Here is a 22,804-nt window from a genome sequence, read left to right as displayed (position 1 = left end):
ATTTTGTATGGTGTAGGCCCCCTAATTCAAGTTCACATGCTTATTTGGTAAGCATTCTCACAACTGAAGTATCTCTCTACTTCTCAATGCTAATTTCTTTAAACTCCAGAACACTTCTAAAGTTTTTTTTTTTCTTTCCCCTATGTATGTGTATATTATGTGTTGTGACCCACCTGACATGGATGCTGGGAACTAAGGTCCTCTGAAAGCAACAATCTATCAGCACTGTTTGTAGTCAACGGAGCTCATCATGATATGGCTGTTGTACCTATGGATTCATAGCACCAGGCCTGCCTGCAGGAAACTGGACTTAACATCATGGACGGGAGATGATAGTGGGGTAACCCTAAGGTACTACCCTCCTTGAAGACCTACAGGTAGGTAACAGATGCTGGGAAGAGGAAGGTATATTCTTTAGTGGTATAGCCATTAGTTAGCCTTGATCAAATAAACAACCCTAATTAGATGCAGTGGGACACACACACCACACAGACACAAACATGAGGAAACTTGTTGGAAAGAAGTGTTTGCTAGGAAAAGATGAGGATAATGGAGGGCGTATGACCAAAGTAATTTATACATAATACATATAAAAATGATACTTATTTTTTAATAGAACAACTTATTTTTATAAAAATGTTAAAACTTACATTTGGATAAGCACTTTTTAAACTTACAAGACTGTAGGACATGCAGTGCTAGAAAACAATCTTGGTCTGTGGCCACCAAAGGTCACAAGGCTCTGTGGTCAATGAGCCTCCAAGTGAATGTGAGTCAGGACAGGCACTCATTCAGGAATTCTGGGAACTGTTAGCTCCCGAGCCTGGATCAAAGGGCCCATTCACTTGCATTCTACCCAGTCACATTCTTGGTCTCATGTCACAGCCTCAGCCATAGAGGCACTGTGGGGTTTGCCAATCTATAGAGGCATATGCCCTGACATAATGCCATGTCCTTAATACCAAAAAGGAGCTCTTAGGCATGGATTCTCTGAGACTTCCTGATGCTCCTCCCATACAACAGTACCCCCTCCTCCTCCTGGAAATCCCTCCAGGGGATTTCTGGTGCTACCCAACTAGTCTCTAGCACAGTGTGCTTGTTTCAGGCTCCTAAACCAGAAAAGCACACCAACAAACCAAATTTTGCACTAGTTCCTAGGCCAAGTCACACAGGGGTACAGACTAGCATGACATCAATGATCTTAAATGTGCGCCTAACAATGTGTAATGGAGCCAAGTGACTGGTGCTGTAGAGGCCTCGGCTGAGAAAGGAAAAGGTGGAGGGGCTGGGAGTTAGAATACTGCTTCTGGACTGGGAACTCTGAAGCTTTCAGCACATGCAGTCCTCCAAAAAGAAACCAGCTTTGTTTACAGCTTATCAACACACTCTCCACTCTCCCCTCCCTCTGAATACACACAGCAACACCACCCATGCCTCCACAAGACCACAACTCCAAAAATAATAACCCACATCAGGACAGCAGTTAGTGACCAAGAGCGAGGCACATGTTTTGGATTTACTCTTCATCTCTGAGCCATGGGATGGAGGGCATGTGACTTGCCCTAAGTACCTCGAACAAGAATAATCACACAAGGACTCCACAGGTGCTACACAAGTGCTTCAACAGGAAGCAGTGTCAAGCTTGCCGGTCCATGCCTTTAATTCCAGCACTTGGGAGGCAGAAGCAGGCTGACCTCAATGTGTTCAAAACCAGCCTAACCTATATAGCAAGTTCCAGTGGAGCTATAACAAAACCAAAGAAAAACAAAAATACCAAATACAACACAGTAGTAGTAAACTAGATACAAGGCCCTTAGGTCAGTATGTGGATTTGGCATAATTAACCACACACATAGTAATGAACGGCCTTTGCCCACCCTAGAGCAAACCACTAAAACTGCTATGCCTATCAAGTGATGGGCGATTTGAGGTATGGAAAAAGCTACTGATCCTTGTTCTATGGCTACTGCATGGTGGAGGGTCCTGAAGCTTTACAAATATAAAACGTACAAATATAGAACGTGCGTATCTCTATAAAGCCATGCTGCGGCAAACACATGGAGACCAGAAGACAGCCATAGGTGTTCACCCTTGCCTTCCAGGTCTTTCTCATTCACTGGCCTGCTAGGATGACTCTGCCTGTCTTGTCTCCTAGTGCACAGGGTAGCAGTGGCTTGTTCTAGTGGCTCTTACATCAGTTCTTGCACCGTAAGCACTGTACTCACCAAGGCATCTCCCCAGCCACGATGCTTTAGAAGTACTTGAAAGGCACGATGGCAGCAAAAACATATTATAAGCATCAAGACTGCAGAGACCCCAAAGCTCAGCGATCCATTTGTTTCCCTATTAATTGACTTGGAATTTCACCCTTGTCCTTAGGAGAGTTGTTGTGCACTAGCTATCCCTGCATAGGTAAGAATGGCAGAGCTTTCTAAGCCAGTCTGTGGATGGCAGGGACAAACTGCTTCCATGAAGGTCCAAGAAGTGTTCGGTTTTTAATTAAAAACAAAAAAAAAACCCACCAAAAACAACAACAACAACAAAAAACCAAAACACAGTATCTCACACAGCCCAGTCTGGCCTCAAGCTATACAGCCGAGGTGAACATTGAACATTTAATTCTTCTGCCCACACATCCCAAGTCCCAGGATCACAGGCATGCATGTACTATGCCTGGCTTCAAGAAACCAAAGCATGATACAAAATGATGAATGGCATTAACCATATTCTATTAACTAAGCATCACTCGATAGTGTGAAACTGTCCTGTGGGACAACCCTGGGTATTCAACTTCTAATGGACTTCCTTGAAGGACCTCCAATCCAGAATTGAAACAAGATATTCATTCCGTAGACTGGCTTTGAGGGAAACAAATGCCCAGGCTGTGCCTGAGGCCCCAGGGACACTCCTGGAATTGGTGGTGCAAAGAGGTACAATGGCAAGGTTTCAATTGCAGTATCTCTTGCTACTTCTTCCTGCCGCCTCTCTCCTTGAGGGCCAAGTGGATGACAGCACCACTGGCCATGTTGTAGTAAGCCAGGGAGTTGGAATCCTTGATGAAGATGCCCTGGAAGACAGACAAATGTCTTAATGGACACCACCTGTCTTTGACCACATGCAGCCTCACACAACTGAGCTTACTGCTATTCTAGACTTCACTACTATGGAAGCTTAAGGGAAGGTCAGCGAAGTATGGAACTTTGGCTTCTTCTAGAACATCTCTTTTTCCTTCCTTCTTTCTAACAGATGCAAAGTAAGGAACTTTGTCAACATTTGGTTTAGTTTTCAACTTCCCAAACATTAGCCATGACCAAACTAAAAGGCACAGCTGACTTCTCAGGTCAAAAGACCTTTAGTGATTATCTTTTTCAACACCCTATTTCACACAGGAAGAGAGGAAGCCCCAGAAAACCTGAATACCCCTTTGCACCTCCATAAACAACCAGGCTGCCTAAGATCCCATCACTGGTCTGCTCCCCATCCAGAGACCAAGGCTTTTAGACCCGAATTATACTATGCTGTCAGAACCCAGCACTATTAGGTCCACCTGCCCCCGCATTCCAGCTGGATCACTTCTAGGATGGCCTCATCCAGGTCTCTCTCCATCATACTTTCTACAGATTGTTTCAGGGATGGTAGAGGAATTGGAACCTAAGGGGCAGGACCCTTGCTTACTTCATACTGTAGTTTCTGTTTCCCCGCAGGCATGCCCGTGGCTTCATGAATCTTCACTTTGATGACAGAGACCTGTGGGATCACAGAAAGTTCATTCATTCTCTTGTTAAGACCATCTGGAAAAAGCTGACCCAACCCACTGACTCCAAAGCACCTGTACCAACTGGGGGTGGCAAAACATACCTGGTCTGTGAGTGGGAGAGTGAAGACCAGCCCCTGACCATTCAGCTTCCATTCCGTCTTATCCTGCATGTTGGGTACCTGCACTTTGATGGATACTGGACCCTGCAAAATGCAGTGCTCATTATGTCTGGAAAGCCCCAAGCCAATTAGGAACTATGCTGTGCTATCAGTTGCTCATCCAAACAACGACTCCTGCCCCTCTCACCCCTTTACTGCTGATACCAGGTGTGACACTACACAGGCTTCATTTCTTCTTTATTTTTCTAGACAGGCTTAAAGGTAGGGGTCAGGGCTAGCCTAGGCTGACCTCAAACTTCCTGCCTCTAGAGTTCTGAGATTGTAAGTGTATATTATCATACTGTTTCATTCCCATTCCTTAAATATTCCTTAAAATTCCACTGAATTCTGCAAACTCAAGGACCAGCAGGGTAAAGATATGGTCTGTGAAGTACTGGTTTCAAACTCAGCAGACAAGACACCTAAGCTTGCCTGTGTCAAAACAGACTGGTGGGAACACTAAAGAGAATAGTCTGAACCTTTGGTAGGTGTTCAAAGAATAGACACACATTAGCTAGTTTGTCAAATTTATGGGCCAAATCTCTTGGGACTGTCACTGCCTTCTCACCAAAGCCTAACAGCTTTGTCAGAGACCACCAGTACCAATATAGAGTCCTTATTCCAGAATGCCAGCAGAATCCTACTCCAATGAGCACCTTCCCAGAGCAGGGAGAGAGAGATCTGAATTTAATAACTGTGCTGAGCGAGACTTCCTAGAGCTGGTTTAGTGATCTGTCACCTCACTCCTGTGATAATGTCTTAGCAGCCGCATCTCCACAGGAGTCCACACTACCACAAGCTCCCAGCTACTGACCTCACATTACAAACATCCCCAGAAGCTTCGTATGGCTGACTGACATCCCAGGAACTAAAGGCATGGGATAGTACATAACTGGGGCTTGGGTAACCCATGCTGCTGCCGGATACTGCAGGGCACAAGCAGTTTCCTGGGTCACAGACCTTGTTCCTGCGCAGGAATTCTTCCTCAGGCATGAGACTGTCCTCGGTCTTTAGTTTCTTGGATGGAGGCTCATCCTCCATAGGAGGTGGGGGGTGTACAGGAGGCATTGGAGCTGGGGCTGGGACTGGAGCCACAGGTGGGGCAGGCACAAAGGCTGCAAGGACAAGGAACAGTTGCCTAGTGAGTACAGAAGAGGTGAAGAGGCCCAAGAGGCAGGACTAGGGAGATTTTGCCGGGTGATTTCGAGGCTTTGCTCTGTAAGAGGTGTGAAGTGCCATGCCTTGATGAGTCTGTCACTCAGCACATTCCCTGGCAGGGAGCCTTGGGAGGCTGCCCGAATTAGGCAGCAGGAAAGGGGAGGCAGTGCAAGGTCAGCCAAAAAATAGTTATTGTCAGGCTTCTGGACCTGTCAAGGACCCGACCACCAAATGTAGACACACTAGCTATGCCATCTCAGTCTCTTGTCTCTCACAAGAAATATGGCTCCCAGGTCCCAGTTGAGACTTCCTCTGGGATGGATACTCAGTGGGAACAGCCATCATTAAGGCTAACCACAGCTTTATGGACTAACCCATGAGATGAGAAAGCAACACTACACACCGACCTGTTGGCACAATCATGGGAGGTGGGCGGGGCGCCATGATGGGAGGTGCTGCAGGAGGCATAGGTACCACATTGATCCTGGGTGCGTGGATGATGGGTGGCATGGGGGCAATCACTGAGCCTGGGGGCAGCCGGACCACAGATGCCATGGGTGGCCGAGGCATGACAGGTACTGCAGATACAACAGTGGTGCGGACTGGAGGTGGCATCTGAGGGTAGGAGGAGACACATAAGCCACAGGAAGCCAAGGCTCAGCTTCAAGAACACACCAACTGGTCACTCAGGATGGGGGTTGGACAACTTGGACTCTGCTCATCACTGAGACTCAAGTTTCACCTCAGGCCAATGATAGAAACTTGATGCTGAGAGTTCCAGGGTAATACTTTTTACCTGGGACTTAGTGGTTCAGATTCAACCAGCAATTCATGGCAGACAGCACCATTAAAGAGGCTGACCTTGACCTCCTTTACTCAATAGACCACCAGTTCTCAAAGAACCATTAAGCCCACAGTCCTCTGCCTCAAATCTGCTTCCCCATTTGCCTCTCAGCTCACTCACTAATCCAAATCTCCGTTGCAGTAGAAAATCAGGCTACAAGTTTCTACTTAGGGTTTCTCTGTGTAGCCCTGGCTGTCCTGGAACTCACTTTGTAGACCAGGCTGTCCTCGAACTCAGAAATCCACCTGCCTCTGCCTCCCAAGTCAAGGGATTAAAGGTGTGCACCACCACCACCCGGTGAAGTTTCCACTTTCAACTTGATTTTTTCTCTTTCAACTCCACCCACTGTAGCATCCCAGCCCTACTGTAAACCAGTTGCCCTTCCTACACGAGAGCATCATCCCACCGTAAGGACCAAGGTTTAGAACATGTGGTCACAGGGTGGCCTCTGACTCACCGCAGGTGGCCGGGGCACTGATGTAATGGGGGGTGCTGAGCTGGGGATATTGGTGGCTGAAGATGGAGGTGGTGGCTGCTGAGGGATTTCATTGGGCTTGCTGGGGCCAATCTTCTCCTTAGTGTCATCTTCCGGCACCAGGCCCTTGGCCTTATGGATGGCCTCAATCTGCTCCTGGAGGGTGATGTTGGCCTGGGCAGCCTGCTGGGTCCGGGCCATGCTGCCTGAATGGCCATCCCAAGTCACCTGCATGGGAAAGCGAAGACATAGTTTGTCATGAACTGGCATGTGGGAGACAGAGGGCAGGAAGGCACTAGGATTCACTGGAAATGCACCTTCTCCTCTGGCTTCTGGATCTCCTCTTCACCAATCTTCTTACCAATGGCTGTCTCTTCTACCCCAAAGATGTCAGTACGTCGCTCAGCCAACTGCTTTAAGCTGCTCTCAATATCCAGACCTTACACAACAAAATAGAAAGGAAGGGAAACTAAGCATGTACCCACCCTTCTGACAAGTCAGCAGCTTTCTGGGAATGTAGAGTGAGCAGATCCACAGCACAGGCTGTGGGCCCCAACATGTCATCATCCTCTAGGTCTGGGGAGGGCCAGAGCAGCAGTAAGCCTAAGACGTGATGCCTGTCCAACTCCTAGTAACAGGACCGAAGACCAAGTCCCAAGCCTTAGGTAGCACACCCACCTCCCACTTCACAAAGGCAAGGTCTCTGTGTAGTCCTGGAATTCTCTTAAGCAGACCAGGCTGGCCTCGAACTTACAGAGATCCAACTGCCTCTGGCTCCAGAGTGCTGGGCTAAAGGTGTGCACCACCTCATCCAGTCCTATCCTTCTGCTTTATACTTGGCAGTGAGACTAATTAGTGAGTGTCACTCAAGGAGCTTTAACCACAAGTTCAAAAGAACAAAGGAATAAATATTCCGATTGCTAGATCTTGTTATTGGATACCAGCAGACAAGTGACATCCCTGCCAGTGCCAGATTTTGGAGGATTCCTCTACAGTGTCCTGGGAAATACATACATCCTTTGCAATATCATAGGCTATACCTACCTACCTCCCAAACTCTCATTGACCGCAACCATTTTGTATCTGCATAAAAGAAGCTACAGGCTGGGAGCCTCCATCCCATCTCACCTGGTGCATAAACCTCATCATCACTCTGCTTCTCTCGGATGGAGCGGTCCCGCTGCTCCAGCCAGCGGGGGTCAAGAAGCCCAATGCGCATGTGCTCCTGCATTTTGCTGGCAGGAATCTTCTCCCCAGTGATGGGGGATACAAGATACTCATCGGGAGCAGGGGCTGGAGGGAGGGGCTTGGAAGCTAGAGGAAACAGATGTCTAAGTAAGAATACTGGGTTAAGAAAGCGGTGTATTCAGACATCGTTCACGGAAAACATCCACTCATTACCACGTGAACCTGGAGATGACTGCACTCTTTCCCACCATGAGGCCTGTAACATACGGGCCACCTCAAACTCTCCTAGAAACAGCCCATCTGAAAAGCACATAAAACCAACCACGACTCTCTTTAATATAACAAGGACTGGGAGGCAGGACCGTACCTTTGGGATCATAGTCCTTCCGCACAATGACTTGGTCTGGTGTTGGGGGCAGAGGTGGAGGCATGGGTGTCTCTGGGGGTGGAGGCACTTTCTGCCCTTCTTCTTCATCATCTGAACCCTAAAAAGCAAAGCAATGTCACAACTCAGGAAATGAAAGGCCACCTCCCAAAGCTCAAAACCACTGGCAGCTCTCAGGGTGGCAAGGAGCCTTAGTCCCTGCCAGCCAGTCCCCGTGCTAAGTCTCCTGGGGCAGCTAAGGTCAGGCGGCAGCAGGCCAAGCTGCTTCCTCACAACATGAATGGGAACATCAGAGACCGCGGTGCTAACGCTCCACCCAGGCATTTCCAGCAGCTGGCACCAGGCAGCCCCAAGAGGCCAAGTGCACTTCACATCCAGGGGAGAAACACAGGAGCCAAGTCAGCACTAAATGGTAGCTGCCCCCAGAGCAATGCTGGGAGAAGGAGAAGGAGTCAATTCCCACAGACACTGGGGCCCTTTCTTCTCAAGCTGTACACAAATTCTTTCAGAGTGGGGAGAGCAGCTTGGCTCAGGATTCTGTGCTATTGGAGGGCCGGGCTGGAAGGGTTAGAAACGTCTGAAAGGATGTGTAGGCTACATTTAGACAGGCTTGGGAACTAGTGATCCTTTAGGCCTAAGTACTAGAAAGGCATCAAAGCACAGGGTGGTAAGATCCCCTAGCAGGGCTGTTGGAGGGTGGCTTGGGACCAGGGACGCTGAGCCAAAGGGAAGGCAATAAACATACAAGGCTGGCACCGCTCTCAGATGTTTCCCATGACTCAATCTTTGTTTCTGGAATTGGAAAGAAGCGATGTGCTGCCTGGGCTTGAACAGTTGTAAGGCGTCTCCCGAGTTCACTACCTTTTGAGCCTTGGCTCCAGGAAAAAGGTCAAGCTTAACCTCCCTAGGAATTTACCTCATCCATGTCCTGTACTTGAGTATCCTGGTCCAGCTGGGAAGGAGTCTCCTCGGCCTTCTCCTGATCTTCCTCATCTGACTCAACCTCCATCTCCACTTCCTCGCTCTCCCCAAACTTCTCGTAGCGCTCCTGAATGAGGATCCGAGCTCCCAGTTCCTCTGGTGTTGTTGGGGGTGGAAAGTTTCCTGAAAAGGGTAATCCAGGGAGAAAAGCATTCAGGGTTGGCTATGTTACAATCAAACAGCTTTGAATCCAACACTTGGAGGGCTAAGGACAAGTGGACTTTCTGTGAGTTTGTCATCAGCCCGGTTTACACATCAAGTTCTAAGACAGCCAGGGCTACATATAGACCCTGTGTGATGGCTATTCTTCGTTGTCAACTTGACTACATCTGGAATTATCTAAAAACCCAAGCAGCTGAGCCTGTGAGGGACTTAGGTGGGAAGACCCATCCTGATCTGGGCCATACCTGCTAGGGCGGCCTATGTCAAAGGACATGGGAGGAGGCTTTTGCTTTTCACCCGCTTGCTCACACTCCTGCAAAGTTTACATAGCCTGCTGCTCAAACATTCTTTCCCTAGTTAAGTTTCCAATGAAGACCAGCTGAGACATCCAGCCTTCTGTCCCTAGATCACAGCCTGTAAGTCCCTCTAATCCTCTTTTTATATACACAGATTCATTCTCTGAGTTCTGTTCCTCTAGAAAACATAAGCTGTCTCAAAACAAAACAAAACAAAGAGAAGAAAAGAGGCCACCCTTATGTCTGTGAGCTCCCCAGAGGCTGCAGAACTGTCTCATTTCATTACCTATAGGATATCAGAACCTAACATAGTAGTAAGCTGTTGAATTGCATTTAACTTGGGCAAATGAAGCCCTCTGAAATAGAGGGAAACAAATACTAATAAAGTCCAGTGCCTGATTCTGCTGCTCCCTGGGACCTTTAGGGTTCTGGCTCCCACCTAGAGGCACTCTCTTGCCAGACCAACCTTGCTCATTGGGTTGAAAATCCACTGTCTCCACCACCACAAAATCATGCCAGTCAATCTGAGCATAAGCTACTCGCTCCTTCTCTTTCTCCTCTTCTTCCTTCTTCCTCTCACGTTCCTGAAATTTGGCCCATTCTACTCGGTAACAAACCTATGGAGACAGGAAATAGCACCTACAGTGAGGCGTCATGATATCTTTCCGAGGGAGTTGTACCCCCTATATTCATAAGGGGACTTCCACCAGAGTTAGAAAAGGATTCTGTGCTCGCAGCAGCAAACTTCCTTGCAGTAAATATGCGTGAAAACCTAGTAACTGGTACTGTAAACCTGGTCACAAGTTAGTGGCTACTGCAAGTGGCTGCATGGCATTGGCCCTAGGGGAAACCAATCACATCCCCCAACCCCTGCCCTTTGTTGTTGTTTTATTGCGAGGTGATCATGTTGTTACAGTGTTCAAAGTTTATCAAAGTTTATATCACGATTAGTTCTCAGCAGAAAAACTTCTTACACCCTGCGGCAGTCAATGCAGAGACTCGTGCTGGAGATAAAGGACAGTGGTATGCTCAGTGCAACGGGACATTCATATTATCCTTTCGTGGACATTCATATTATCCTTTCGTAGGTGCAGTGATCATTTGTACAAGAGAAAATACAAAGTGTGTAAGAGGGGCTGATGAGATGGCTCAGCAGGTAAGAGCACTCACTGACTGCTCTTCCAAAGGTCCTGAGTTCAAATCCCAGCAACCACATGGTGGCTCACAACCATCCATAATGAGATCGGATAATGCCCTCTTCTGGTGTGTCTGAAGACAGCTACAATGCACTTACGTATAATATATAAATAAATCTTAAAAAAAAAATGTGTAGGAACCAGAAGATGGGAGCTATGCAGAGAAGTCAGCTTCTGTACCCAAACCCCAGCTGTGCAGCTGTGGCTACCCGCACAACACTGAACCCTCCAGCGGGTCATCAAAAATGCCATCCCTCCTTGGGGGACTGTGGACTGCTGGCCATTAGGGGTGGCTTAGGTTAAGGGTGTCATATTCTTCAGTGGTGTAGTCCCTGATAAGTGGGCCATGCTCCAGTAAATGTCTCATCCCGTGTTTGTGTAAACAACTCTCCACTAAACTCAGTAGGTCACTCCCTGTCCCCAAAAGATGGCATGAAAGTAGGAAGGGGAGTGGAAGGTGCAGAGGAAAATGAAAGAAAATAAAGGGGGAGGGGCAAAGACATCTAAAAATCAGTATTTATATGTATGAAACGGAAAGACGTTTTTGGGGGTGGGGAGGGCTTTTTTTTTTTTTTTTTTTTTTTTTTGAGACAGGAGCTCCTTCTCTAGCCCTGAGTGGCCTTGAACTTATGAATCTGTGGTTGGACTAGGGACTAGGTTGGACTACACCTGGCAAACATTTTTAAAAATTTAAAAAGAAAACCTGGCATCTATAAAAGCAGCCCCAATCTGAGAGTCTTGAGAAATGGCTCTCAGTTAAAACCAAGCAGCACCAACATGCCTGCTCAACTGTGAAACCCTGGTAACTTCAAAAGGAGCCTGTCCCCCTGCCGTCCAGGGAGCTGCTTGGGAAAAGGGTTTTCTGCCCAGAGGAGGGAAGAGAAAGTAGCTAAGGCTTCTGGAGAGAACAAAGGAGACGCACACCCCAGGCCTAGGTTCAAGCTGACATCCCTCCTCGCCTGAGATGCTTTGGTGTTTGTTTTAGTGGTGTTTCTAGTTTTGGAATATCTGCATAGACATGATAAATTAGAAACCCCGGGATGGAACTCATGTCTAAACCTGAACGGCATTACATACAATACGTACATATTGTACTTGATCTCATGCACAGGCCTGAAGGTTAATTTTACATGACATCGGTGTACCTGCACTTTGGAAGTGACCCATCACATGAGGTCAGATGTGGAATTTTGCATTCCTGGTGTCATGTAGGTGCTCACAAAGCTTCAGATTCTGGAGTGTTAAAATTTCAGATTAGGGAAAGTCAACTTGAACTGCTTCAAAGATGGTTTCCAAACAAAAACAAAACCCACACAAAGAGAACCCACTGCATGGTTGCTGGTAATAGGAAATTCTGTGTTTACCTGGTCCAAAACTTCTCGAGGATTTTCAGCCTCTTTCTTGAGCTTTGAAAATAAGCCTTTGGGTGGAATCAAGATCTGAAAGAGGATGAGAGCAACTGTCAATATATCACATAGGATCTAAGACAAAGAGGCCGCCTTGCTGGCCCATCAAAGGACACAAGAGATGAATCCCAGCTCCACCTGTGGAGCTTTTAGGCAAGTTAACAATTAGAACGTGCTTTTCCTTCTCCAATGTTGATGCTTCCACTTAAGAAAGCACCTTTAGAGAAAGCCATTTCTAGGACTCCCAGAAAAGTACTTAAACCATAGGCAGGTTTCCTAGAACAGGCTGTTATAGTTGCTTAAGTGACACTGATGTACCTTTATCATTTTGAAAATGAAAAGTCCTCCTCTGCTGTCCCGTTCAGGACCGCAGCTACCTCTTTCCTTTCTTCCCAGTATTTCTATACCCTCTACGCAGAGTAGCTATCTCCATCCAACACGCAGGCTCCACACCTGCATTCTCCTACCCACTAAGAATCTCCATCAAGACAGACTCCTGTCTTCTCACTGCTAGAACTACAAATAATGTGTAACGTGCATTTCCCGAGGAATGGAACACCGACTGTCTTTATTCTAGCAGCCATTCCAATCCTCCCAGCTTCCACCCACAAAGCAGCACAATTTTACCTTGCCCCTCTTTGGATCCCTACCCCTAGAATCTATCTGGTAGAACAGCTTTCTCCAGTGCCAGTCAGTTATGAGTCAATGCCAATAGCCGAAGTCAGAGGAAGAAACAAAAAAGTAACAAAATAGAGATGAGAACTTCTACTATGGAAGCAGCTCAAATTGAACCTAGGCCATACTTAGAACTGATATGGGTTAGAGAGACAGCAGCAGCTAGAGCAGGGCCTGTTTTTCAGAGGTCTGTGTTTGATTCTCAGCACCCACATGGTGGCTCACAAACATCTATAACTACAGTCCCAGGAGATCTGATAGTCTTTTTCAATTCCACGGCCCCACACACAAGTGGTGCAGAACAACTCATACACAAAAAATACAAATAGATACAACAACATTTAAAAATCCACAACCCCGAGACTGTGTACTTTAGAATCCTGTGGCTTTAGGTTTCGGTCATTGCTTTACTGCTCTACCAGATCCTAGATTTGGTCATTTTCTAAAAACACATTTTTGTTTGTTTGTTTTTTGTTCAAGATAGGGTTTCTCTGTGTAACCCTGGCTGTCCTGGAACTCACTCTGTAGACCAGGCTGGCCTCGAACTCAGAAATTCGCCTGCCTCTGCCTCCCGAGTGCTGGGATTAAAGGCGTGCGCCACCATGCCTGGCAAAAACACATTTTAAAATACTTCAAACTTTATTCTTCAGAGACAGTACTTATAAGTCCTTTCAACTTAAATCTCTAGCACTGCTTCTAAATATTAGTAACAGATGTAGGCCATTCCACTAAAAAGAAAAACAAGAAAAACATGCCACTGGTAAACCCACAACAGATGAGAAGCCTTTGTAACATATCAAACATTTTATTGTTAAAAGAGAAAGTTTCTCAAAGAGCTCAGGCTGGCCTCGAACTCCTAGTACTCCTCAATCTTCATAGAACTTAAATTACAAGTGTTAGCTACTGTATCCAGCTCTCTGACAAATTTTAAATGTTAGATTACTGTATCAGATTCTTTTTTTAAAGACAATTTCAGTCTGTAGGCAAGGATATCCTAGAACTTACTATGCAGCACGAACTAGCCTTGAACTCAGTGATCCTCCCTCATGAGTGCTGGGATTTCAGCAATCAGGAGGTAGAGGCAGGCAGACAGATCTCCCTGAGTTTAAGGCCAGCCTGGTCTACAGAATGAAACCACACTATAGGAGGAGACCCAGTCATTTGACAAACAAACAAACAACAACAAAGAGTGCTAGGACTAAAGGTGTGCACCACCATGCCTGGCTTGCCATGTTGATTCCTGACTGCAGCAGTGCGACCTAGGGTTGAGAGTAAAGAAAAGTGCCAGCTCTCCAGTCCCAGCTCTGCAGCATCTGTGTGACTCCAGGCAGGATAACTGAGAACAGTGGCTGCTGTACACATTATCAGGGCCCTTGGGAAGATGTTGCACATGTGTCTTCAATGTTAGTTGATTCATACTGAACTTTTTCTCATGTAAGTTACTCCATAGGATAAAGACAGCCAAGGCTTGAATCTCAGCAACATCGCTTACAAGCCTGAGGCCAAGCAATCATGAATGATTTCACACTTCATCCCTTTTTGGTCTTTTTTCCTTAAGAACAGTGCTGAACCCAGCACCTTATGCTAGAGAAGCAACTCTACCACTGAGAAGAACCCGAGCCCCATGAAACCATGGCTCTTAGCTGGTTTCTGCTTGTGAAAGTTGAAGAACACCACTTTAAAAGTTCTGTGAGAATTAAAGTAGGTAACAGTTAAGAGCTTGCTTCTCAGGCCATGGAGCAGACAAGTGGCAATGCAGACACCTAAAAGCAGATAGTGCTACCTAGTCTTGTCACACAGCAAATGACCACCTAATAACAGCAGTTTATAAACACGTCTCTTCAATACCAAGAGGTATTTAAAGAGAACAATATAAGCTGGATGTGGGGACCCATGTCTTTGATCCTATAGACAAAAGGATTTCTGAATTTGAGGCCAGACTGGTTTACAGAGTGAGTTCAAAGGTCAGTCAGGGTTGGGGTTACACAGTAAGACACTGTCAAGAGAGAGAGAGAGAGAGACAGAGAGAGAGAGAGAGAGAGAGAGAGATGGAGGGAGGGAGAGAGGGGGGGGAAATAAAGATTTAAGGTACACTTTTAATCCCAGCACTCAGGAGGCAGAGTCGGGTGGTTCTCTGAGCTTGAGGCCATCTTAGACTACAAAACTAGTCCAAGACAGCCAGAGCTGTTACACAAAGAAAACCCTGTCTCAAACAAAACAAAACAAAACAAAACAAAAAGATTTAGAGCCAACGAGATGGTTCATAGGGTAAAAGCACTTGCTATGGAAGCTTGAGAGAACTGAAAGCTGTTTTCTGATGCCAAGCAACCTCCATGGCAGGGCACAAAAGCACCTACACACTCGCACTTTCTCTCTCACACATTCGCAAATATATAAAAGCATTTTAAACCAAAACTTTACATTAAGCTGGGATTCATATGTCACACAAAGCAAATATCCTTGTTGACAGAGTGGATGCTGCATACCCAGTGGTGAGATACTATACTACCCCGGACCCAAACCCAGCACCTTGGTATACTGCTCCACCAGCTTTGTGAAGTAGTTGAAGAGGCTGTGCTGGGGTCGGAGAAAGTCAAACTGGTAGTTGCGCTGCTCTTTCTGCATCAGCTGGGTCAGAAACTGACGCCCATTCCTGGCCACAAACTGAGCTGTCAGCTTCACTACATCCAGGTCGAAGGCTGAGATGGAGGGGGGATCAGCGATGAACTCAAACTCAGGAGGGGGCTCCTTCGGTACTATGGTCTCTTGGATCACCTGGGCTTGGACCTAAGACAGAGAGTATAGAACACGAACAGAACAGGAGTAAACTAACCCTGAAGCAGAACAGCCAGACTCTTAATTGAGAATATCACTGGAACTTGCTAGAAGATTGGTGTTATCAGTGTCTCACCCAACTGTGCCTCAACTCCCTAATCTGCTTCAAGTGAGACAGTCTACAGCTCTACTCCAGTCCTGACATCAGAGGTTTAAAGAGGTGGCAAATATATATAGGAAATCAGATGTAAAATACGACTTAAGAGGCTGGAAATACAGTAAGGTCCATGTGTGTGTAGTGATTCCTACTGCAAAAAATTCCATTGATGACTTCCAAGAGAAGCAGGAAACTTAACAGGTACTGTGAGTAGTTTTACACATGAGGAAAGCCACAGCAGCCTTAGGCCCTACAAGCAGCAATTGCAATGCAAGGCTTCAAACATGACTTCAACTTTTATTTCTCACAGCCAAATAAAAGGTTGCCTTTTCCACAGAAGTCTGAGAAAGGTGCAAAATGATGAGACCAGGCCAGTTCTACCCAGCTGACAAAACGCACTGGTTCTCTGTCTTCACAGACACTCTTGACCGTCAGTACTCCTGGGCCCCAGCACCAACTGGGTATTGAAGCAGCCCCAACAGAAGGGAAGGAATGGCACAAGGCTACATCACTTCCTTCAGCTGAGCTGGGCCAAAAGGTTGCTCCTACACTACAATTAAATTAACCCTCACTCCTTGGGTCAATAAATCATAAGCCTTGGTTAAACAGTTGCTCTGCTGGGCTCTTCACAACCTCAGCCTGGAGGACAGAGCTTCACAACCAGTGTGCAGAAGCTTCTAGAAGCTGATGGTAACTTTATTTCTGCCCATGGTGGTTGTGATCGTGCACAGCAGAGATAATTATGCCCGCCCACTAACCCACAAAGAGAGGCTGGACTGCAAACCTTCTGGGGCAGCTGCTGTTGCGTAGCTTGCTGCTGCTGCTGCATAACCTTGGGGATGGCAGCTGAGGGCTCCTGAGCCTTCCCCTCCTTGAACTCGCTGACCTTGTGGCGGTAGTAGGCATGGTAAGGGTCATTGGGATTTAAGAAATTGAACTTGGGGTTGTTGATCTCATTCTGTCGAATCCTAGCTTCAAATTCAGGCCCATTTCTGTAAAAAATTAAAATAAGATAAACAACATACCAAAGAATGAATTCACTTGGGAGGCAGAGGCAGCAGGATTTCTGAGTTCAAGGCCAGCCTGGTCTACAGAGTGAGTTCCAGGACGGCCAGGGCTACACAGAGAAACCCTGTCTCGAAAAGCCAAAAAAAAAAAAAAAAAGAATTCTACAACCTCTGTGACCACTCAGACCCAAATCTCCTTCTATTTCACCATCTGTGCCACCACCCACTCACCAAGCAGTCCATGCCTAAGGATAGGAGAGCTGCCCTGGAGCACTGAGGAAGCTGTTTGTTTTTTGAGCATCAAGGAATCAGTCGGTGCCACCAGACAGTGTGGGCCTGGCTGCTTCCACCACAGCCGTTCCTTAGCTCCCCTGCCACTTCTGATACCCACAATCAGCTGAGCAACTGCTTAGTTCTTGTAATAAAACACTTATTCTTTGGCTAAGAATGCAGCATAACTGTAGAGTACGTATCTAAGGTCGAAAAGGCCCTGGATTGGGTACCAAGCTCCATAAAAACAAAAAGGATAAAAACCTTGAACAGCTAGTAAGTATTAATGTCTTGCCCAAGTACTGCCTAAAGTAACTTCATTTATGACTGGGAGGTTCACGAAGGAAAAACTGCTCTGCAAGATTTCTATCTTCTGTATATATCCTGGATAAGGCTACAGTGTGGTGGCTGAGTGCGTAAAGGTCCTTGCTGACATGATGGACACTCTGAGTTCTGGTTCCAGTTGGTAAAAGGGTGGGCGAACTGACTCTCATCAAGTTATACTCTGTCTGATCCATGTGTATGTGTGTGTCCATGTCATGCACACATACGGGTGTATACCCACACTAAAGAAATGCCGTACTCCAGGATAATGAAAATGTTTGGAGAATCCTGATATTTAGGGTCTCAGTGGATATAACTCAAGAACCATAGTTTTTTTCTCTTATTTGTTGAGATACAGTCTCCCAAGTCCAGGCTAAGGACTGGCCCTGCCAGGACTTGCCTACCTTTACTTCTAGGTGCAGTTAAGTGTGCCACCAAACCTAGCTCCGAGTATCACACTTGCTAAAAGGCACATAAGTCTTAAAAAGACACAAGATACCTTCAAGTTTCTTGTTCACTACTTTTTCCCATATGTCAAATGTGGCTAATACCACTTTTCCTCTGTATCTTCAAATACTGAAAACATTTACTTAAGTAGTATTTAAGGAGATGCTCAAGACTTTTTGAATACAATGGTCTGCAAACACAGAGGGCAGCTACCACTGTGTAGCTTAGAAGGGGCAGTTCCACCAACACTGGAGATGACTGGCCTATCAGGAGATACCCTGGGGGCTTCCCCTGATTCTCTGGCCAGAAGCCTGCATTCAGAGGTGCCCCAAATATACCAAGCCAAGGTTCCAGGGACTAGTGACAGATAGGCTATGCTTTCTCCAGACTTTCACACCCATGGTTCTGTCAATTAAACAGAGCAGCAGACAAGATGCAGGCAACTTTAAGGTTAAGATTAGCCATCACCACAGATCCAGAGGCAGAGACTGTGGAAGCCTTGGCCTCTAGCAAGTTCTGGTCCCGCCCTGTAGCGTGACTAATACATGAGGTCTCAATCTGACTGTGCACTAGGCCAATTAGAACCTCATGCTGTGGAAAGAAGCATTTCCTACCTCCCTATGTAATGCAAACCATACACAAGCAGGATGGATACAGCTCTGGGTCCTGCCAGATCAGGTCCCATGCCTGGAGGTCTGCTTGTCTCTTGCAGTACTGCCTCCTAAGCCATGGTCTCAACACATCAGGGAAGGCAGATGTTCTTATTCCAAGAAATTCCAGTGCTCTAAGTTGGCTTACTGTTAATTTTAGAATTAGATCCTCTAACACAAGAGACAGATTTCAGCAGAAGAGCCTGACTCTAACTCAGCCCAGCTGGCAGGGCTTTTTGAAGGTAATTTCCAATCTAGCTTTCTGAAAGGAAAATGCAGGAATGGGAAGACTCGACAGAGAAAAAGCTCCTTTTACAAAGTCAGACTTGACTGCAGATACCCACCGCCTGCCTCCTGAGTATGTGGCCTAGCAGAGGAGAGATCTAAATACCAGCTCTCTCAGACCAAGATTCTGACCTGCCCCTTAACTGTAAAACATGCAAAAGCAAGATCTGAATTTATTTGCAGTTTCTGAGGGGGCGGGGGGAAAACGCATGTGTTTATGCTCACATGGAGACCAGAGGCCTCCTGTATCATTTTCATTCTTAGTCTTTGATACAGGGTCTTACACTGAACCTGGAACTCACCATTATGGCACGGTTAGGCAGGCTGGCCAACCAGCAAGCTCCAAGGAGTGGCCTACCTTTACTCATCAGGGCTGGGGACAGACAGACAGACAGACACACACACACACAGGCGCACTCGCGCACCTCCCTCCCCCAAGCACCCCCCCTCCCCCAAGCTTTTCTGCAGTTGCTGGAGACCCAAGCTCAAGTCCTAATGCTTGTATTGCAAACATTATCCATGGAGTCATTTCAACTTCAGATTTTAGAATCCCTACAAAAATGATCACCACGGATAAAAAAACCCATCTGGAAACATGGTGAGATTTTTACACTACTAGAAATAGAAATCATATTCTATACATGGAAACACACACTCACTCTATCACTAAGCTACACAACCAACTCATTTATTTTTTGTTTTTAGCTTTGATTGATATAAAACTCACAAGACCAGAGTGGCCTTGAACTCACAGACATCTACCTGCCTCTGCCTCATACATTATGGGACTTGAAGGTATGTGCCATGACTGGCTGCAATCCACTTCGTTTTCCTTTTCTAGGAAAGGAAAGGAAAGGAAAGGAAAGGAAAGGAAAGGAAAGGAAAGGAAAGGAAAGGAAAATTGACTCTGTGTAGGCATGTGTACATGCATGTGTATTCAGATTCTGTAAGTTGTGAGTTGCCTGACATGGGTGCTGGGAGCCAAACTTAGGTCCTATGTAGGAGCAGAAAGCGGCCTTAACTTCTGAGCCACTTCTCCAGCCTCCATTTCCTGTCATTAAAACAGGGCCCACTGTGTTACAAGGCTAGTCTCTACCTTCCAATAGTCCTTTCTAGCACCAAGATTACAGGTATGTATCATGCCATGCCCAGTAATGAGTATTTATTTTTAAGAGAATTTAGTTGTGTTTTTTTATTATTATTTTATTTATTTATTTATTTATTTATTTTTGGCTGTGACAGCAGGATAACATAATTATAGGAAGCTACTCGGGAAAACTGCTTGAGATGTTTCTAAGTGCATGCTTGTGTGCACCTGTACAGAGGCTGATGTCCATTGTCTTCTTCAATCATTCCCTGCCTTATTTTATTTAGATTTATCTGAATATTTATTTCAGATAGGGTCCATGCATCTCCAGCTCACCTGAAATGCTATGAAGACCAGGGTGGCCCCAAACATAGAGATCAACTTGCTCCTACCTTCAGAGTACATGAATACACTGGCCCCACCTTAGTTTTTGAGGCAAAGGACAAAAGCTCTCTCATTGAATATGAAGCATAGCAATTTGCTCCAGGAATCTGTGTCTCTATTTCCCAGTACTGAGGTTACCAGACGTAGCCACTGCTCAATCTCGCTTTAACATGGGTATCCATGGAATATACACCATGGGATCCAAACTCAAGTTCTTGTACTCAACACCTGACTGAACTGAGGTGTCTCCCCAATCCCTGAAGCTTTCAATGCTCTCTTAGCCGTTACTGTTTCACACAGAGTTCCTTCTAAAGAAAACTTCTAGCCGGGCATGGTGGCACACGCCTTTAATCCCAGCACTCAGGAGGCAGAGGCAGGCGGATTTCTGAGTTCGAGGCCAGCCTGGTCTATAGAATGAGTTCCAGGACAGCCAGGGCTACACAGAGAAACCCTGTCTTGAAAAACAAACAAACAAACAAACAAACACAACAACAACAACAAAAAAGAAGAAGCCTTCTATAAGGGAAAGACAGTGTGCAAACTCCTCTTACAGCTTCACTGACCAAGTGGAAACACTGGAAACCGTCTCAAAAGAAAACACATAGCCTGGACACTGCAACCTTTCCATAGAAAGCATGCAGCATGAGGGAAACTAAAAATTAGGAAATGTTTCCAATTTAGCATGCAAAGAAAATCAAGACATGACAGTACTTGTGTTGCTATTACTGTATCTAAAAAGGATGCCATGGTCAGAAGGAAACAGCTAATGGTGACAACAGCTGACAGGGGTTGTCCTCACAGTAAGATTGCTCTTCTTCATTATGCAACAGCCTTTCCCCAATTATTAGCATCACAGGAGAGAGGGGGGAAGGCATTAGGGTTATTATTAAATATTAGCCAATCACACACAACACTCAATGCCCTATCGTGAGGCATCTTTTCAGTGAAAATCCAAATTAATTAAAGTCTGCAAAGTGATCTGAACTCTCACGGTGTGCACAGTACAATTTACCAATCAGAATCTCTTTTGATGTGTCACTTCATTAGGAAGGTGGGAACAAAACAGTATTAAATGATTCAAGGTGGTAGGGATGCTCGCTAAAGGGAGTGACAAAGTGTGGGTCCTGGACAACACACGTCCTGTACACACTTCAAGGCCAAGAAGCTCTGCCATGTAAGAAGCAGCCTGGTTCAGGAAAAGCCAGAAATTCAGACTGACTGTGAAATCACCTCATTTCTAAGTGTGGTAATAGGATTTTTCTCTTTTAAGGATTCTAAGGACAAACTAAACATCTGCAGACTGGATAATGATGCTGGCTGCCAAAAGAATACTCTATAAGTGCCCTAAGCCAGGAGATGTGTTGACCGTTGGAAGTCAAGTGGCCCTTAGAAGATTCCATCCAAGGGTGCAGAAGTATGTGGGATGAGGAGGTTGAGGAATCCTGACCAATGTTCACCTTGCCTGGAAACTAGCTAACATGCTGAACAGCTTGCTCTGGATTCAGCTGAGGCTCTGGGAAAGTCGTCCTTTCACAATGAGAATAATCAACTCTTCTTTTTCTTTCTTCAGGTTAACACAGCATATGCACATCAGCAGCCACAAAGAAGCTACCAGGAATTTCCACAGACTTGTTTTGGAAGCAGAAACTCCTAGTGACTACACAGCTAGGCATGGCTTTCACTGCGATTACTGTTGTGGTATGTCAACCATACCAGTCCTATCTATCACCTACCTCATTGCTCTCCTGTGGTTTTGGAAGAAGTAAGGAGTCTAAGCCAGAGCCTCTAGAACTCCCCATGATGCCCCTGTGCTGCTTTAAAAGACCTTTATACTACAAGTTCCCTCTGTGCAGAAGCAGCTGTTACCTGGCCACAAAACTGGCAGTCTTGTCGACGATGTTCCTGACCTCCGGGGGAGGGTAAATAATGCCGACCACTGGCTTGGAAGGGGTGGGATCCTCCTTTGACGATGCTTCTTCTTCAATTGGCTGTGAAAACAGAGAAAAGGTAGTAAGGGCTTCAAGTCCCCGGCTCGGATTAGGCTATCATAAACGCTCCATGATACTGACAGGAACGTCTGTCCTGTAGACTGCAGACTCTCTTGGGTTAGCATCCGAGGACGCAGTTAAAAACAAAACAGGGCAAGTTTCCTTAGCCATACTGTATTTACGCAGCCATTCCTAATCTAGGGGAAAGAATGATTTGCTTAGCTCTCCTCTTTTTGAATGGAGGCTTCGTGGTTCACATAAGACCCCAGAGGAAGCCGGGGGTGCAGGTCCGCATGCTGGTTTTGAAAAGTCCGGTTCTAGGGATATCTTTTTCGAGACCAGAAGGCAACTCAGCGCGCTGACTCCTGGGACTTGCAGTCCCTCCATGTCCTTCGGGGTGGCCTGAGCTTCCAGCAGCAGTGCCACAGCGCCCGCGCGGAGGGGAGGAACGAGGCCTCCAGCAGGCCTGCAGGCAGGGAGCGCGGGGCACGATACCTGTTTGGACTCAGTGGCTACTGGCGGCGGCGGGGGTACCGCCTGCACGGGTCCGGCCTGCATGACTGCGACGCTCAGGGCTGCCAGTCCACCTCGGTGGCGACAACCGGTGCGACGACAAGATTAAAGATCACCACACGAAGTATCCAACTCAATGACAAGATGGCGGCGACCCAGAGAGAGAAGCCGCGGGAGCACTTCCGGTCCCGCCCTCTCGCCGTTTCGCACTTCCAGCCCCGCCCCGCCTGCTCCGT

General features: G+C 46.5%; 1 protein-coding gene across 1 annotated transcript; it reads right to left on the bottom strand.

The window, feature by feature from the left end:
• Nucleotides 1-559: 559 nt before the first annotated feature.
• Nucleotides 560-22,747, bottom strand: Sf3a1 (splicing factor 3a, subunit 1). Its single transcript, NM_026175.5, has 16 exons — nucleotides 22,551-22,747; nucleotides 21,934-22,055; nucleotides 16,398-16,605; nucleotides 15,211-15,468; nucleotides 11,965-12,039; nucleotides 9,871-10,021; nucleotides 8,882-9,069; nucleotides 7,948-8,065; nucleotides 7,521-7,706; nucleotides 6,710-6,831; nucleotides 6,375-6,620; nucleotides 5,481-5,688; nucleotides 4,876-5,030; nucleotides 3,859-3,960; nucleotides 3,676-3,747; nucleotides 560-3,067 (listed from the first exon to the last, which is right to left on the bottom strand). The coding sequence occupies exons 1-16, from the start codon at nucleotides 22,611-22,613 to the stop codon at nucleotides 2,966-2,968; spliced, it is 2,376 nt and encodes a 791-aa protein (NP_080451.4). The 5' UTR covers nucleotides 22,614-22,747; the 3' UTR covers nucleotides 560-2,965.
• Between the last annotated feature and the right edge of the window lie 57 nt (nucleotides 22,748-22,804).

This window comes from Mus musculus, chromosome 11 (genome assembly GCF_000001635.26).
Source record: "Mus musculus strain C57BL/6J chromosome 11, GRCm38.p6 C57BL/6J".
NCBI classification, from domain to species: Eukaryota; Metazoa; Chordata; class Mammalia; order Rodentia; family Muridae; genus Mus; species Mus musculus.
Note: the sequence above shows the minus strand (reverse complement) of the source record. Positions and strands in the feature narration are given on the sequence as shown.